Here is an 18525-nt window from a genome sequence, read left to right as displayed (position 1 = left end):
AACAGGGGGCTTGATCTCATGACCCATGAGATCAAGACCTGAGCCAAAACCAAAAGTCAAACACTTAACTGACTGAGCTACCCATGTGCCCCGTCCTTATCTTTTAATAGTTTGACTATGATGGATCTGGGTACAGATCTCTTGGTATTCCTATTTTTGAGAGACTTGAGACCTTTTTTTTTTTTTTAAGATCTTATTTATTAATTTGACAGAGTGCACAAGCAGGGGGAGCGACAGGCAGAGGGAGAGGGAGAAGCAGGCTTCCCGCTGAGAAGGGAGCCTGATGTGGGGCTCGTTCCCACAAACCTGGGATCATGACCTGAGCCAAAGGCAGATGCTTAGCCACCTGAGCCATCCAGGTACTCTGAGAGACTTGAGATTTTTGGCTGTATGGATTAATGTTTTTCTTTAATCAAATATGGGGAGTTTTCAGACGTTGTTTCTTCAAATATTTTTTTCCTACTCCTTTCTCCCCTGAGAGTCCCCATATATATTTGTTTGGTATGTTTTCTGTATCCCACAAGTCTCTGAGGCTCTATTCATTATTCTTCAATTTTTTTCCCTCTTTTCTTCAGACCAAATATTTCTATTGATCTATCTACAAGTTCACTGATTCTTTCTTCTGCTACTTTGAAACTGATGTTGATTTTCTCTCGTGAATTTTTCATTTCATTTATTATACTTTCAGCTCAACTCTGCTTTTTTGTTTTGTTTGTTTTATTTTTTGTTGTTTTTTGGTTTGTTTGTTTTTGAGAGAGAGAGCAGGAAGCAGAGTGGGAGAGGTAGAGAAAGAAACTCAAGCAGGTTCCATGCATGGAGCCCGATGCAGGGCTCAATCCCATGACCCTGAGATCACAACCAGAGCTGAAATCAGGAGTCAGATGCTTAACCTACTGAGCCACTCAGGCGCCCTTCAACTCTGTTTTATACATGTTCTGAGTAGAAAAAATTTTAACATCACATCATCAATACCATTACATTTGCTTTCTTCATGCATTTTTTCTAAAATTTGAGTTTTTTCAGACCATCAACAATATGGATTTACAGTAGATAGAAGTCCTGAGGCTAACTAATCTTAATGGGGCTGTCCAATTCATTCTTGTAGACCACCCTGCCCATTAGACTACCCTTCCTAACAAATCTGACCCACTAGTGGATTATAACCAGCTTGCTTTTACTGGGATCTTTTGTTGTATGCTGCTTTCTAACTATAACTGTACCTAAAAATCCACTACCTCCCAATAAGCCACAATAAGCAGATTACTAAATAGGTTACATCTCTCTCTGAGGACCATCTTCAGACAATTTTTGAACTTCTGTGGAGCTGAGTTGAAGATTCTAAGGCCACATATGGGCTCAAGGAATAGCAAGTCATTATAGATTAGCAGTGTTCACCATTAATTGAAATATAGAAAGTGGTTTAGTCATGCAGTGACCAGCTATTCTGGCCCTTAGTATCCTAAGGCTACTTAAGGCACATTTAAGTCACCCAAAGACAGCTGTAACTTGAATTGAGGTGTCATGATCATTTTGTCTCCCAAATACTACTACTCCTACATTCCTTAAGTTTATGAATTATCTTGCTTTTCTACACTAGCTCTCTCTGTCCATACTTCACTGACCCTGTGAAAATCAGCCCTGTGCTAGATCTCTCAGTCTCTGCCCTATACATCTTCTCGTTGGCTACAATATGGATATGAATCCAATCCTGCCAAACATGTCTTTTTTTTTTTTTAAGATTTTTATTTATTTGTCAGAGAACACAAGCAGGGGGAGTGGCAGGCAGAAGGAGAAGCAGGCTTCCGCTGAGCAAGGAGCCCAATGTAGGACTCAATCCCAGGACCCTGGGATCATGACCTGAGCCGAAGGCAGACGCTTAACCAACTGAGCCACCCAGGCATCCCAATCATGTCTTATCATAGATTTGGAAGACAGAAATGCGTGAAGATCATATTCCTATCACTTTTGGCTATTGTCACTATCAAGAAAAGTAGAACTATGAGATCATCCTACATCAGTGTTCAGCATCCATTATCAAGCTTCATAGGCTGAGATGTGGGTTCATTGACAATGGAAGCTTCTTACTTTCAATAGGGTTGCAGTGGAGGCCTCTAGTTATAGCTCTTCTGTTGCAACAGTCATATATTGTTCCTAGAGACATTTATGAAGGCCCAACCAAGTACCTTCCGCCTTTCCAATGGTTTTCTAAGCATCTAATTTCTTATATCAAACCTGTCCCGTTCTGGGGAGGTAGTTGGTAGTTGGATTAAAGTTGTATGTGGAGGAATGCCTGGGTGGCTCAGTCAGTTAAGCATCCGCCTTCGGCAGGTCGCGATCCCAGAGTTCTGGGATCGAGTCCCCCATCGGGCTCCTTGCTCAGCGGGGAGCCTGCTTCTCCCTCTGCCTGCCACTCCCCCTACTTGTGCTCACTTTCTCTCTCTCTCTGACAAATAAATAAAATCTTTTTAAAAAATAAATAAATGAAAAAAGTTGTATGTGCATATCAAGACAATAGAGACACACATTCAGGCCACGTTCTCAGAATTCTTATAATTTGTGTAAGTTCTTTTTCCCAGTGTGGACCTTAGCTTCCTCCAACCTTGTAAACCTCTCATGGTTCTTGTGGGTCAGGAATTTAAGAAGGGCTTGACTGGACAGTTCTATCTCAGGGCTTGGAGGGCTCCAAGACTCAGTCCCAGGACCTCTTTCCTTTTCCATCTACACTAGGCATTCTCTTCCAGTCCATAGCCTAAAGTATGATTGATATACTTAATGATTCTCAATTTGTAATCTCCAGCTCCGACCTCTCCCTTGAGCTCCAGATGTGAATCTCCAACTGACTACTTGATATCTCTGCCCAAATATCTGATAGACCACTCGTGTTTAACATAGCCAAAGAAAAGTCTTAAATTCTCCTACAGGGGCGTCTGGGTGGCTCAGTCGTTAAACATCTGCCTTTGGCTCAGGGCGTGATCCTGGCGTTCTGGGATCGAGCCCCATGTCAGGCTCTTCTGCTGGGAGCCTGCTTCTTCCTCTCCCATTCCCCCTTCTTGTGTTCCCTCTCTCACTGCCTGTCTCTCTCTGTCAAAGGAATAAATAAAATCTTTAAAAAAAAAAAAATTCTCCTACAAGGCTATCATCCTCCAGTTTTCGTCTCATCTGTTCAGTTGCTCAAGCTCAAAACCTCAGAGGTATCCTTGACTCCTTCCTTCACTCCCTCACATCCAATCTGAGAAATTACATATCAGATCTACTTCTAGAATGTAATTCCAAATCCATACACTTTTCTCTGTCTCAGTTGCCAGCTTCCATTGGCATCCCCATACGGTCTGCTGACACAATCATCAAAGTAATCTTTTTGAAACATAAGCCAGATCTTGTTGCCTCTCATGGCACTAAAAACAAAATGCATAGTTCAAATTGTGGCTTTTGAGGCCTTATATTTGTTCAACATGATCTGGTAGGCCTTACACTGCTTCTCCAACTTTGTTTCCTACCACTTTTGTCTCATTCACCATGCTCTAGCCACACTGACCTCCTCTCCACTCCTTCAATATGCCAAACTCATCCCTGCCTCAGAGACCGGGCACTGTCTCAGGCTGGAACACTATTTCCCCCAGACCTCCTTATGGCTAATTCCTCGTAAGATGGTCTTCACTGACTATATTACCCCCCCTCCCCCGTTCTCTACCACTTACTTTGTTGTTGTTGTTGTTGTTTAAAGATTTTTTATTTATTTATTTGACGGAGAGAGAGCACAAGTAGAGCAGCAGGCAGAGGGAGAGGGAGAAGCAGGCTCCCCGCTGAGCAGGGAGCCCAATGGTGCTCCATCCCAGGACCCTGAGATCATGACCTGAGCCCAAGGCATATGCTTAACCGCCTGAGCCAACCAGGCGCCCCCCCCTTTTTTAAAGATTATTAATTTACTTATCTGACAGTGAGAGCCACTTACTTTGTTTTCATAGCATTTCTCCCTCTCTGTCACTGTTTTGCTTTTTGTTTACTTTGTATTCTGTCTTACTTGTTGATATGGCCCCACTGCTGGCACACAGAAAGCATTCCAAATATATATTTGTGGACTGTGTGGATATACTCTCTAAGGTCAGAGAGGTGCATTTCATTCATTCAGCAGTTACTCACCAAGGCCCTGCTATGGGTCAGGTATTGTACTAGATAGCGGGATACAAAGTCATACATGGTTCCTGCCCTGTTTAGCCTTTGAGAGTCAGATTCTGAATATCTTTGAGAAAGAACCTCATCTTCTATAATTAAAAAGAAAAAAATCCAGCATCTCCAGGTCAGGAGAGAATGACTGGACTCTGACTCCTGGGTACCATCTCCCCCTTATGGGCTTTGCATTCTGAGGAGCCTCTCATCCTCCCTTTAAAATAAAAGCTCTGAGGGCACCTGGGTGGCTCAGTCGGTTAAAATAAAAGCTGTGGCCCAGATGTGTTCACAGACCCACTTCCCTTTGTTTCTCTGAACTCAGCTGAGGCTAGGAAGGTCTTTCACAAAAATTTACCAAGCACCATAAGAGAAAAATGGGGAAATAAACAGAGACTCTAAGGGCAGAAATACAGCCAGACAGCAGCCTTTCTGCCCAAAAGGGCTGGCATAGATAAGCTTTAGACCTTGCAGAGTAGGGAAAGTCACCTCAAAAGTTTCCTACTAAGAGGGACACATGGGTGGCTCAGTTGGTTAAGCATCAGACTCTTGGTTTCAGCTCAGGTGATGATCTCATGGGTCATGGGATCAAGCCCCACATCAGGCTCCCTGCTCAGCAGGGAGTCTGCTTAAAGATTCTCTCCCTCTGCCCCTCCCTCTCAAATAAATAAATCTTAAAAGAAAAAAAAAAAAGTTTCCTACCAAGAACCTCCCTCCAGGGCATCTTGACCACATTTTGGTCCAGAGTAGAAGATAAAAAAACGTGAGTTTGCTATTCCTTAACAGTTTTCTGAACTCTGCCTCTGCCTCAGATTACTGGTGTCATGATAGAACTCATGCCTTGTATGAAATTTTACTTCCTTCCCAAAGGTAAGGCTTAGTTCCTCAGGCCCAACAATTAAGAACAGTTAATGTCATGGTTTCCTACAGTGTAGAATTGTGTAATATGTTAAATGAATTGAGTGTTTCAAAGATCAAGAACAGTGAGAAAAATTTTAACGCTTATCAACTTCTAGAATAAGAAATATCTTAGGGCAGGGCACCTGGGTGGCACAGTCATTAAGCGTCTACGTCAATCGTTAAATGTCTGCCTTCGGCCCAGGGCCTGATCCCAGAGTCCTGGGATCGAGCCCCGCATCAGGCTCCCTGTTCCACTGGGAGCCTGCTTCTTCCTCTCCCACTCCCCCTGCTCGTGTTCCCTCTCTTGCTGGCTGTGTCTCTCTCTGTCAAACAAATAAATAAAATCTTTAAAAAAAATATATATATATATATATCTTAGGGCACCTGGCTGACTTAGTCCATGGAGCATGTGACTCTTGATCTTGGGGTTGTGAATTCAAATCCCACTGGACGTAGAGATTACTTAAAATCTTTAAAAAATATATATATATATATGTGTATATATATGTATATATGTGTGTGTATATATATGTATATATATATATACATATATATGTGTGTGTGTGTGTGTGTATATATATATATATATATATTCCCCCCCACAGGTACAATCTAGAAAGTAATTAATTTTCTCAGAAATACAGGACCCAAAAAAGAATTTGACATATAACATTCACCATTTACAAGGAGCATGTACTAAGCCGGACATTGCACTAGGTGCTTTGCATGGAAAACCATAAGAATAATACATTCTATGAGATACATGTTACCAGTACGTAATCCCCCTTATTCATGGGGAATATATTCTAAGATCCCTACTGAATGCCTAAAACAGATGGTACCGAACCCTATATATACTATATTTCTTCCTTTACATACATACCTATGATAAAGTTTTGTTTAGAAATTAAGCACAGTAAGAGATTAACAATAATAACTATTAATAAAACAGAACAATTATAACAATATACTGTAGTAAAAGTTATGTGAACGTGGTATCTCTTTCTCAAAATAGCTTACTGTGCTGTACTCACCCTTGTGGTGATGTGAAATGATAAAATGCCTACATGATGAGATCAAGTGAAGCGAATGATGTAGGCATTGTGACATAGCATTAGGCTACTATTGACCTTCTGAAGATATGTGAGAGGGAAGATCAACTGCCTCCAGACTGTGCTTGACCCTGGGTAACTGAAATCACAGAAAGTGAAACTGCCAGTTAGGGGAGGACTTCTGTACTCCCATTGTAAACAGAGGAAAATCAAAGGATGGAAATTAAGTAATTTCTTTTTTTCTTTTTAAGATTTTCTTAATTTATTAGAGAGAGAGTGCCCGAGAGAAAAAGAGCAGGGAGAGAGGCAGAGTGAGAGAGAGAAGTAAGCTCCCTGCTAAGCAAGGAGCCTGACTTGAGGCTCCATCCCAGGATGCCAGGATCATAACCTGGGCCGAAACCAGACACTCAACCAACTGAGCCACCCAGGCACCCCGACATTAAGTAATTTCTATAAAATCACACGGTCACAGAAACAGCAGCAGGATTTGAACCTAAGTCAGCATGCCTGGGAGGCCCAAGTTCCTAACCACAATTTGTACCACACACGTTTAATTGATATTAGATAATAGTTTGTGTTTACTGTATAATAACAGGATTAATTTACCTTTTCTCATGAAGGTAAAATATCCAGCAGCACCTTCTAATTGATACTTATCCTCCAAAATTGCTTTTCAAATCTTCTGATTTATTCCAAAGAAACCAATTTTTAATGTTTCCTTAATAAAAAAACTCATGTTCTTTGCATACAAAAAGAATGTTCTAGTCTTAATAACTAAACCCCAGTACAATTTTCTAACCAAAACGGTGTGTACAGTTATACCAATGTAAATTTTTAACATCAGAAAATGCGGGGTGCCTAGCTGGCTCAGTCAGTAGAGCATGCAACTCTTGATCTCAGGGTTGTGAGTTTGAGCCCCGCAGTGGGTGTAGAGATTACATAAAAATAAAATCTTTTTTAAAATAAATAAATAATAAAATCAGAAAATGCTATTGATCTTTTAGTGGAATAAATGTGGGAGTTGCTTTATTTTTAATTCCACAGAAAATGTTCACAAATAATAAAACAGATACAGAATTTATTACAGTTTTTTTTAAATGAGTGATAAAATAATTCTCTTTTCAAGTCTTTCAATCTTTCTGATTCTATCTGGGCAGAAGTCTCAGTTGGGTGCTGTCATGTCTTAACACCTTTCTTCACAGCTGCTGCTCTCTTATTCTTTGTTAAGGAGAGCTCCAAGCCTCTGGTACCAGTGCCCGTCTAGAATTATTTCATTTTTATTGGTAGCTATTTAAGTTTATGATCTAAAGATTTCTTTTTAAAAGAATTTATAGCATGGTGATTGTAGTTAATAATGCTGTATTGTATATTTGAAAGTTGCTAAGAGAGTAAATCTGGAAAGTTTTCATCACCAGAAAAAGATTTGTAACTATATATGGTGACAGATGTTAACTAGATTTATCATGATGACCATTTTGCAATATATACAAATATCAAATCATTATATTGTACACTGAAACTGCTACAATGTTGTAAATCAATTATAACTCAAAAAAAAATTTTACTCAGTAAAGAAAATTGGCTTATACAGAATTGTAAAGTAATTGTATAGGTGATATGAAAACATAGCATGGGGGTGCCTGGGTGACTCAGTTGTTAAGCATCTGTCTTCGGCTCAGGGTGTGATCCCAGAGTCCTGGGATCGAGCCCCACATCAGGCTCCTCCTATGGGAGCCTGCTTCTTCCTCTCCCACTCCCCCTGCCTGTGTTCCCTCTCTCGCTGGCTGTCTCTCTCTCTCTGTCAAATAAATAAATAAAATCTTAAAAAAAAAAAAAGAAAAGAAAAGAAAACATAGCATGAGTCATGAAATCATAGGGAAAGAATGACTAAGGTGTGCCGAGATATAATCGTATGACATTCCATTACTCAGTGCCTACATTTGAGACAGGGTTCAAAGACAATGCTGTTGAGGTAGGTTTTTAACTCAAAGATTTTTTTATTTTCCTCTCTGTAGTGGAACACATGATCCAGAAGAACCAGTGTCTCTTTACCAATACCCAGTGTAAGGTTTGCTGCGCCTTGCTCATTTCTGAGTCCCAGAAGCTGGCACACTACCAGGTATGCCATTGTACCTTTAGAAATACTCTACTTCCCAAAAAAAAAAAAAAAGAAAAGAAAAAAAAATAAATACTTTACTTTCCACACTCAGTGCCAAGCCCTCACTTCTCCCTGGCTTGCGCAATGAAGTGTATGTAATTCTTTCTTAGCCACCCAGACACTGCCACCATGCGTGTTGACTGTGACTTGAGGGTTGACTTAATTTTTCTGTGTCTCATTTCTCCCATCCAAATCAGGATCATCATACTTACATCTTCCCTTTCAGTATGGTATAGTAGAAAGTATGCACTTTGGTTTTAAATAGACCTGAGTTAGAATCACAACTCTGCTGCTCATCTGGGGCTAGAAACCTCACCATCTTCAGCCTTAGTTTCCTTATCTGTTAAGATAGAGATGATGGTAATTTTCTCATAGATTGCTGTAAAGGTTAGATTTGATAGCATGTAAAGTGCCTTGAACAGAGTAGTAGCTCAATAAACTAGGTTTCTTCCCCCACCTTCTCCTCCTCAAAAGTTTTTGTGAGGATGGATCAGATGAAATTCTAGTATTTTTGAGTGCCTTAGATATGAAATGGCATTTGGCTATTTTTGATCTTTTTCCTGGGTTCTTGCAGAGCAAAAAACATGCCAACAAAGTGAAGAGATACCTAGCAATCCATGGAATGGAGACATTAAAAGGGGAAACGAAGAAGCTAGACTCAGATCAGGTAATCCAGCTGCCATGTTGAGACTGCTCGCTTCCTGATGAAGCCAACAGGCAGGTTGGTGTGGTGGAAAAAAGGTGGGCTTTGAGTCCGACTGAATTGACTTCAAATCCTGGCCATGTTGTGTGACTTGGACAAGTCTTGTCCCTTCTCTGAGCCTTGATTTCTTCCTCCCTAAAAATGAGAATGCTAATATCAACTGTCTTTTAAGATTTTACCAAACTAAAATGAGGGAAGGTTTATAAAAAGCACCAAACACAGAGCCTGGCACATAGTAGGGCTCAGTAAATGGAGCCATTGTTATGCATTACCACCCAGTGGTTTATTGGAGCAGGACAAGAAGCTGCTTATTCACTACTCAAGGAGAAAAAGGGGAAGGAAACCAGGCTGCTTGCTTTCTTGAAATGGGAGGGAAAGAGCTTAGTTCAGCACTTGAATGTTTTGAATAAACAAGTGGAAGAAACACCTTTCCAAATGCCTGCTCACGGGAGGCATTATTTTTGTTCCATGGGGGGTTGTTCAAATGTCATGGGATGAGAAGCCCACCAAAAAGGGCCCGATACCAGCTCTGCAACTTACTGGTTTGGTGACTTTGGGCAAATCACTTACGTCTCTGTACTTTACCCATAAAATGGAGATAATAATTCATACCTTTTAAGGGTATTATGAGGTAAAATTCCAATTCCTAGTGGATGCTCAGTGAATGAAAATTTACAGATTGCCTCCTATTATGGTGGCCGCAGGTTTGGAAGGGCCTTACTCATCCCTTCTCCAACGCGCTGGACCCATCCCCTAGTTGCCCTTCTGCTTATGATTTAGAATTCAGAAAGACAAGACCAACTCGATGACTCCAGACAAGTTACTTCACCTCTTTGTATCTGGATTACTTCAACCTCAGTAGTTCAAATGAAGTTACTGACATTCCCCTTTCTCTACAACAAATAATTATCTAGTCCAAAATGTCAGTAGTGCCAAAATTGTAAACTGCTCTTGGAATGAATACTTTATTCACAGATCAGACCTCAGAGAGGGACTGGGAGTGCTTAACATAGGCTTGAAATACATGGTTTTCTGGCCTAATCACAATCAACAGATAAAACCCAAATATCTGCTTCTTCAGCAAACCCTGAATATCTGCTATGTGCCAGATTCCAGCAGAGTGCTAAGGATAGGAAACAAAGATGAGTCCAATGGCCCATGCCCAAAGTCTCCTAAGCTGTGACACTGTCAGTTTGAATGACAAGTGGTATGATAGAGGTCTGTTTAATGTACTCTGGGCATGCAAAGATGGAACAAGATTAACTTTCTATACCCATACAGAACAGCTCGATAATTGTGTACTGAATGATTTTTTTTGAGTAATAGTCTCCCAGAAGTGATATATATGTATATGGGCCTTGAAGGCTAAGCAGATACATGCCAGGCAGGAAAAAAGGAAGATCATTCTAGGTAGCAGGAATAGCCCAAGCAAAGCAAAGAAGCAACAGAGAATAAAGTGGGGAATGGTTAGTAGAGCCTGCAATGAAGTACCTGGAGAAAGATCCAGAAAGGTAGGTTGGGGTTAGTGTATGAAGGGGGCCTGAAATGCCCATTCTTCTATGGGCAGTGGGGAACCATTGAAGATTTTCTGGCTGGGCAGTGGCGTGATCAGACCTGTGTTCTTTCTCCCAACCAGAAGAGCAGCAGAAGCAAAGACAAGAACCAGTGCTGCCCCATCTGTAACATGACCTTTTCCTCCCCTGTCGTGGCCCAGTCGCACTACCTGGGGAAGACCCACGCAAAGAACTTAAAGCTGAAGCAGCAATCCACTAAGGTGGAAGGTACTGGTTTTCCTGAGTAGTGCTATATCGGTACCCCTCCCATCCTCAGGGCACCAATGCCAGGTGCTCCCAGAAACACTCACTGGGGCCACGGACTTGGAGAGGTTGAACTACTTTTGAGAGTCCTTAAAAATATCAAAGTAGACCCAGCTTCAGTGAAATGCAGCCTCCGAGTTGTGCTCACCTAACCTCCCTTTCTTTAGTTACATCAGTTTTTCTCTGTAGAAGCATTTTAGCCCTGAGCTTTTGTCCTGACAAATAATTATAATTGGGAGTGCCAGATTCCTCCAGGCCATACCATGAGACCATTCTATCTCCTACCTCTCCCACTTAGATTTTTCCCGCCCAGCTTCCACCTGCCCTTATTACCATGTGTTCCAAGTTGAAAGCTAAATCCTTGTCTTTTTTGTGTGCTCAGGTTATGCCCTGCTCACTTTAATCCTCAAAGCTGCCTGTTCTCCTCAAGACAGGAACTTGCTTTTCAAAGCGGGATACTTTAGTGCTGCCACTACTGCCCAGCAAGCCGTGTTTGCAACTGCCATGAATTCATTCCCAGTGCAGTGACTTCTGAAATAGTCCCCTTTATCTTGTCACCATGGTACTCAACCCTCACTCTCATCTCATTAACTCCTGACTTTCTGGAATTTTTAACCTGTGCTAACTACAGTTGGTCAAGAATGAAAGTTCTTTGATTTTTATTTCATTTTTTTCTTGGTAATTTTTGCTTCTTTATTTATTTTGGACCAAGAAGGAGACTAACTGTACTATTTATAATACTTATTATTCTTTTTTATAATACTGTATTATGAAAACAAGACAACAATGTTTTGGAAGACTTTGAAGATAAGGTGAAAAATCACTCATAATTATACCCTCTTAACACACCCAAATCTAATTCATGCTATGAAACAACAATATGGACTTTGAGGTCATAGACATGCAGGCTTAAATCCTGGTGCTGCTATTTACCATCTGTATGACTTAACTTCTTTGTACCTGAGTTTCCTCACCTATAAAATGTTAATAATACTATCTAGTTTATGGGTTGTGAGGATGAAATAAAGTATATAAGGAACCTAGGACATAATAGATGCTCAGTAAATGACAGCTGCTGCTGTTAGTATTATCACCATCATCAAGGTAGCCAGCGAGTGGAATCCCCTTATGAAATGTAGTATTTGGTCAAGCATCCAACACCTGGAGCATGTCATTGGCCTTGCTTATGGTTTGTTCATCATTAAGTTATGCTAGTACAAATTGCTTTTGTTTAAAACTGGTGTTGGGGGCACCTGGCTGGTTCAGTCAGTGCAGCATGTGACTTGATCTGGGGGTCATGAGTTCGAGCCCCACATTTTGTGTAGAGACTGCTAAAAAAAATGCATAAACTTAAAAAAAAAGTCGGTTTAAAACATCAGGCCTAGGGAAACTACCTTAAGAACAGAATTTTATAAGGTCATTTATCTTTATATGGATTGATCTTTTCCATAAATGGGAAAGTTCCCTGGAATATGCCAGGTCCCAAAGATTCCATACAAAGAGGTTATTTTCCATATTCATTTTCAGCCTTTGCCACATACAGATAAGTTTTTATATCGTCGTAATCAAAGTGCGTCTACCATTTGTATCCACGTACCATTTTACTTTTCACTGGATTTTGTAGTTTAAGCACATTTCCATGTTATTATGTGAGTGTAGAACTCTATTTCTGAAATTAAACATTTTTCTAATGTAAAAGTAATAGAAGCATGTTGTAGAAAATATGGAAAATATAGTTATATGAAAAGAAAACGTACCTATAATTTTGCCATTCAGGGATAACCACTGTTAACATTTTGGAGTACTGTTTCTCCTATAATCTTTTATTATGTGCATGTGTGTATATCTGTGTGTATAGTTGTTTTATGTATATCCAGATTAAATCCATATATATATGTGCATATAAACAGAATACTTTAAATGACCGTATTGTGTTTATAAAAATGATACTCACTATGCATACTCAGTAGGAGTAATTCTAGCACAAACAATGCAAAAAGTACAAAGAAGAAAGTAAAATATCCCCAAAAAGAGAAACACTATTAATATATTGGTGACATTTCCAAATATTAGTATACACATAAAGATTCTGCATATATCTTTTAACAATGATAAGATCATATTGTGTGTACTTTATATACTTTCTGTTTAATACAACATTTGTATTTCCCCATGTTACTAAAAACTTTTTCATAAGCATTTTAATGACTATATAATAGCCCATCATACCACATTTAACCATTCCTCTAATGTTGAATTTTCCCCTCCCCCTTTTTGGATATTTATAAGTAATAGTACAGCAAACATCCCTGTAGAAAACTCTTTCCATATTTCAAACTGTTTCCTGAGAGAAGACCCCCATAGTGATTTCTTGGCTGTCCATGAAGCAGTTCCTCCAACTTTACTTAACCATTTACCTCTGATGCTTCTCTTCAGTATCTTTTAAAGAATAACCTTTTTATGTCTTAACGACCATTATCGTCTCCCCTTTGTGATGTGAAAAATCTACATTCATTGTAGAAAAGTTGGAAAATACTGAAAAGCACCCTTTTACTCTATGCCTTTGGCCTTTTTTTCCATGCATCACCAGTATGTTTTTTCATTTGTTTATTTTACAAAATTGAGGACATAAGAAACAGATTGCTGTATAACCTGCTTTTTTTTTAACATAACACCACATATAGAATATTTTCTCATATATTAACTATTCTACAACATGCGCATTACTTTTCAAGTGACTTGCTAATAAAACAATGGACAGGGAAAATCATGGTCAGGAAAATTGAGATTCCTATGCTGGAAAACCATTGTGAGAAAAGCCAGGAGTTTCCTCTGGCTTGCTAAAAATCCTCAAAACTTCCCCCATTGTGGGGCGCCTGGGTAGCGCAGTCGCAGTCGTTAAGCTGCCTTCGGCTCAAGGCATGATCCTGGCGTTCCGGGATCAAGTCCCACATCAGGCTCCTCGGCTGGGAGCCTGCTTCTCCCTCTCCCTCTCCCCTGCTGATTTCCCTCTCTCGCTGGCTGTCTCTCTGTCACATAAATAAATAAAATCTTTAAAAAAAAAAAACTTCCCCCATTGAAGTGGTCCCGGGATGAACAAGCATCTGAGCCATCTGTCTGAGTGCTGCTAAGCCCCACTTCTCTTCCACCATTGGTGGGGGTTCTACACCACATTTTTAAAGCAGCGGTTACTAGGTTGACAGCATTCTAGACACATGGACGCATTGGCGAGTCTTGGCATCCACTTCATAAAGCAGCAGTCTGGCCTGCCATCGGTATCGGGACTTTTGTTGACCCACAGGGCCTTGTGCATCTACCTATAACAGATTCTAATTAACTGAATTCATTGACCAAAGCCAGGGATGTTTTCTGAAGGTGAAAGCATGAACTGTGGCCCTCAGGTTACCCTACCACATTTTGGCAGCCTGGCATAGCAAAGACAGCATAGTCTTTAGGGTCACACAGGCAGGTTCACTCACTAGCAGGATGATCTTGGACACGTCGCTTTACCCATCTGACCCTTGGTTTTTCTCTATAATGTGGCACAATGATACCTATCTCATGGATAGTTCTGAGGACCAGAGGAGGAAATAATATGTACAAAGCATATAACTAAAGGTCATTGTTATCCCCTCTCTCCCCTACTCAGCCTAGAAGGCAGTGTAACCCAAAAGGCCTCCCTAGTACGGTTGCCTTTTCTAAATGACCCTGCAGGTCCTCAGGCCCTCAGTTGCTACATCTGTGCATTGGCTCCCAGCTCTGTAACTAGGGCACTTTGAGGATGGGAATAAAATACCCAAGTTTCTTGTCCCACTTTTTGTGAAGTTCTCAGGAATTCTGAGGGATGAAAAGACTACAAACCTGTACATTTCTAGTCTATTGTAATTTGGCGGCTTGATAGCAAAAGCCTCCTCAGAATAGGAGAAAATCAGGATTCATGTACCTGAAGTAGGGGAAGCTGCTGACCAAGTAGCTGGTCTTTGAGCTCCCCCAAATCTTCCCAGTTTTCCCAGTTAGAGAAGTCTTTCCCTGTGTGATTCGCACAGACAGTGCCACATCTGCAAGTGTGTTAGTGACCCTTTCTTTCCATTCAGCATTCTGAAAAGAAAGCTTGGCACCTTCTGGGTCTTTTCATTGTTTCTGTTTGAACTCTCTCACCGCAGCTCTGTCGAAACGCCTTACAAACCCTTTCCTTGTGGCCTCCACCTTAGCCTTGCACCAGAATAGAGAGATGATAGACCCAGACAAGTTCTGCAGCCTCTGCCATGCGACTTTCAACGACCCTGTCATGGCTCAACAACATTATGTGGGCAAGAAACACAGGAAACAAGAAACCAAGCTCAAACTCATGGCACACTATGGGCGGCTGGCAGACCCTGCTGTCACTGACTCATCAGGTAAGGGGGCCCAGCTCACATCCAGAGCTGGATCAGGGCATGACCACTGGAGTTCCCCAGACTATCAAGGCTATGCCCTTTCTTCCTGACATCTCCTAAAGCAGGCGTTGCAAACTCAAATGGCTATAGAAACCAGACAGGACATTTAAATGAGTGAAAGAGCCAAGAGGGGATTTGATGAGCTGAAGAGTACATGCCTCTCCTAGGCAGCTCCAGCTAGTTACTACCATATCTTCAGTTTTTCAAAAGAATCTAGAAAGTCAGATTTCTTTAAGAATTCCCCTCATTTTTAGGGGCGGCGGGCTGGCTCAGTCAGTAGACCAGGTGACTCTTGGTCTTGGGGTTGTGAGTTCAAGGCCCATGTTGGGTGTAGAGATTACTTGAAAATAAATTCTTAAAAAAAAAAAAAATTCCCCTCAGTTTTAAATGTGCTACCAAATTTTAAAAATGTTAAACCCTGTGTGAGTCAAACCTGTCTGCAAGCCAGGTTTGGGTCAAGGGCCACCAGTTTGCAACCTCTGATTTAAGCTCCCTGTCATCCACATTCCTGTGTGAAGACCTCAGTAGCCTCTGCGAGATTTTAGAGTGTCCTCAGGGCCCCTCATCTCTCAGCAACTCAGGCCTGCCTATATCCCTGCGATAGGGTGGTGAAGGATACCACTCTGACTCAGAGAACATTAGTTTTTCCCTGACTTCAGGATGCCAGTCAGCGGGCACCTGGGTGGCTCAGATGGTTAAGCATCTGCCTTCAGCTGAGGTCATGATCCCAGGGTCCTGGGATCAAGCCCCGCATCAGGCTCCCTGCTCGGCGGGGAGCCTGCTTCTTCCTCTCCCTCTACCATTCCCCTTGCTTGTGCTCTCTTGCTGTCTTTGTCAAATAAATAAATAGAGTCTTAAAAAAAAAAAGATGCCAGTCAGCATCATGGGAGTAAGCATTCATGAAAAGTTAAGAACCCTTCCCATCACAGTAACTACTTATGGCTTATAGTAAGAGTGTGGGAGGGGAAGACTATTATTTTCTCTTTCATTCAGTCGGTAAATGTTTATTGAGCACCTACTGTGTTCCCTCATTGAGGTGCAGTAGTGACCAAGGCTGACACAGTCCCTGTCTCTTGGAGCCTACATGAGCATTCATATGGGTCCTCGGGGGTCCCCACCGAGGCCATGGAGATGCAGCACCAGACAGCCAACACTCGCGGCCCCCATGGTAGCCGAGGACAAACAACTGGGCCTCGGGGAGCCCGCTGCTCCTGGTCGTCTGTGCTCTTGCCACAGTCCTAGAAAGGCGAACTCCCAGATGCTGTAGATGTGCCAGATCACATGTGAGCAAGGGGAGAGGTCATGCCTCTCTAACAATCCCCAAACCCAGAGCAGTCATACAGCACAGGTCATCACTCAGCAGCACTGACAAGATGAGATGGGCATGAAACAGTGGCTTCAGCAGGGTGCTGAGGAGCCGATGCCACTGAAGGACGCTGCTTTACAAACCTCTTCAAAATTGGATATTTACTTGGTGTTCCCACATACAAGCAGTGCCTTCCCCTTGAACAGCATCAGCCCCGTATGCTGAGGCATCTGGAAACTTCAGAACCCCGCTCCTCAGAACCGTTCTTCTATGACACCCTGCTGTTTTGGCCTGAGACTGATAGAAACAACACAGCACCCAGCTGGCGTGACCTAGGGCTCTCTTACAGCTGACCCTTCTTTGCTCCAGCTCCTGGCCCTCCTTTATTTGGCCCTGCCCTGGTCTTTTCCTCATTATCTTAGGATGTCTTAGGCACTGGCGCGTTTTAGGCTGCTTATCTTAACTTGTATCTTAAGCCAAAGTCTCCTTCCTATATCTAGTCCTCCATTTGTCTAAGGCTAATTACCATACTTAATCCTAGAACTGTATCCTAGGTCCTTTTTTCTTGCTTAAGGCACCTGACTGCTTTACAGATCAGCCAAAATTTTTCATAAAAACCTAGGCAGGGGGTAGGAGTATCACACCCCCTTCGATATTAACATATATATTATAATTTAATTCCCACAGCATTCCTAAAAATAAGTATGATTTTCTCATTTCACAGATAAAGAAGTTGAGACTCAGAGTGACTTGCCTAAGGTCATACAGCTGATAGGACCTGATGTTGTTAAGTAACAGTATCAATATGTGTCTCTGGCTCTGTCTGGTTCCAAAACTTACACTCCTCCAAAACTTACAGCTCTGAGTATACTTGGCAGGAGGCTTTCCAACTACCTGACATCAGTGGAGGCACTGAACCTACTCTGACCCACTTACCCACAGAGGAGGGATGCTGATCTAGGACATGCAAAGCAGTGACTTTAGCTGACAGGGACTCCGCCTTAGCAAAGGTGTTAAGTGTGTTAGCAGCTTGACTTTTCCCTGCCAGCCTCTTCCAAAGCTTGTTTGTTCATTCAGTCAGGCATCCTACACTTAGCTCTTGCTGCTGCAGTCCAGGCTTAAGCTAGATGCTCTCACATGTAATTACCTGATTTAATCCTCACAGCAGCTCTGTTGTGCAAGTTTGATTATTCCCATTTTACAAATGAGGTCATTAGGATCAGAAAGATAAGGTGATTTGTCCGGAGTCCCACACTAGGCAGCAGCAGAGCCAGCACTGAAACTTAGGTCAAGTTCTATGTTGGGTCCAGAGAATAGTTTTCATGGGGCTCTTGTCAATGTGTCTCATGACAAGTATGAGTCAAATGTGAGATGACCCAGAGTGTCCAGATCTCTCCACCAAGGAGAAGATGCAGCATCCACCAAGCAGAGCAAAGACTTGGAGTTTGCTTTGTAATCAAGGCTCACATTTCTCTTGTTTATCCAAGAATATCAAAACTAAAGCCTGCATATCATTCAGGCAGCCAAATCCTTCCAAATGCCAGAGCATTCAACATCCCCAGGTTACTAGGATCCTCCTTGGCTTTACCCCATCATTTTCTCTCCCTGTTTAGGGCCTTTCCTCCCACACAGAACAGGTCTGCTTTCTCTGCCCCATACTGATCCGGTCTCTTCAACCACTATATAGGACAGGTTTTCAGGTCTTGTTAAATTCATATATAGTCAAGAAATATTTGTTGGGTTCTTTCCTAATATATGCCAGGCATTGTATATATGGTAGTAAACAAGACAGGTACTGTCTATGTTCTCATAGAGCTTAGAGGTTAGCAGAGAAGCTAGGCATTGATAAATAACTACAAGTGTGACAAGCTTTAGAAAAGAAAACAAGGGGCGCCTGGGTAGCGCAGTCGTTAAAGCGTCTGCCTTCGGCTCAGGGCGTGATCCCGGCGTTCCGGGATTGAGTCCCACATCGGGCTCCTCCGCTGGGAG

At 41.8% G+C, this 18525-nt stretch overlaps 1 protein-coding gene across 6 annotated transcripts in view; it reads left to right on the top strand.

Annotated features, from left to right (window-relative positions):
• The window catches only part of ZNF346 (zinc finger protein 346), a 31728-nt gene that overhangs the window by 3650 nt on the left and 9553 nt on the right, over window positions 1-18525 (top strand). For 2 of the 6 annotated variants that reach the window (XR_569026.2, XM_008692332.2), the window contains exons 2-5: window positions 8132-8235; window positions 8849-8941; window positions 10614-10758; window positions 14958-15191. The exons of 1 other annotated variant lie outside the window; for it this stretch is intronic. Coding sequence is in view for 4 of the 5 variants with exons in the window: in XM_008692332.2 (XP_008690554.1) it covers window positions 8132-8235; window positions 8849-8941; window positions 10614-10758; window positions 14958-15191 (576 nt within the window). In the remaining variant the exon portion in view is untranslated. Of the gene's footprint in view, window positions 1-351; window positions 360-8131; window positions 8236-8848; window positions 8942-10613; window positions 10759-14957; window positions 15192-18525 lie in introns of all 6 variants that reach the window. 3 more of the 6 variants (XM_040630252.1, XM_008692333.2, XM_040630250.1) reach the window with 3 other exon arrangements.

Source organism: Ursus maritimus, unplaced genomic scaffold (assembly GCF_017311325.1).
Source record: "Ursus maritimus isolate PB19 unplaced genomic scaffold, ASM1731132v1 scaffold_15, whole genome shotgun sequence".
Taxonomy (NCBI): domain Eukaryota; kingdom Metazoa; phylum Chordata; class Mammalia; order Carnivora; family Ursidae; genus Ursus; species Ursus maritimus.
The sequence above is the reverse complement of the archived record's forward strand: the minus strand, read 5'-3'. Positions and strand labels throughout refer to the sequence as shown.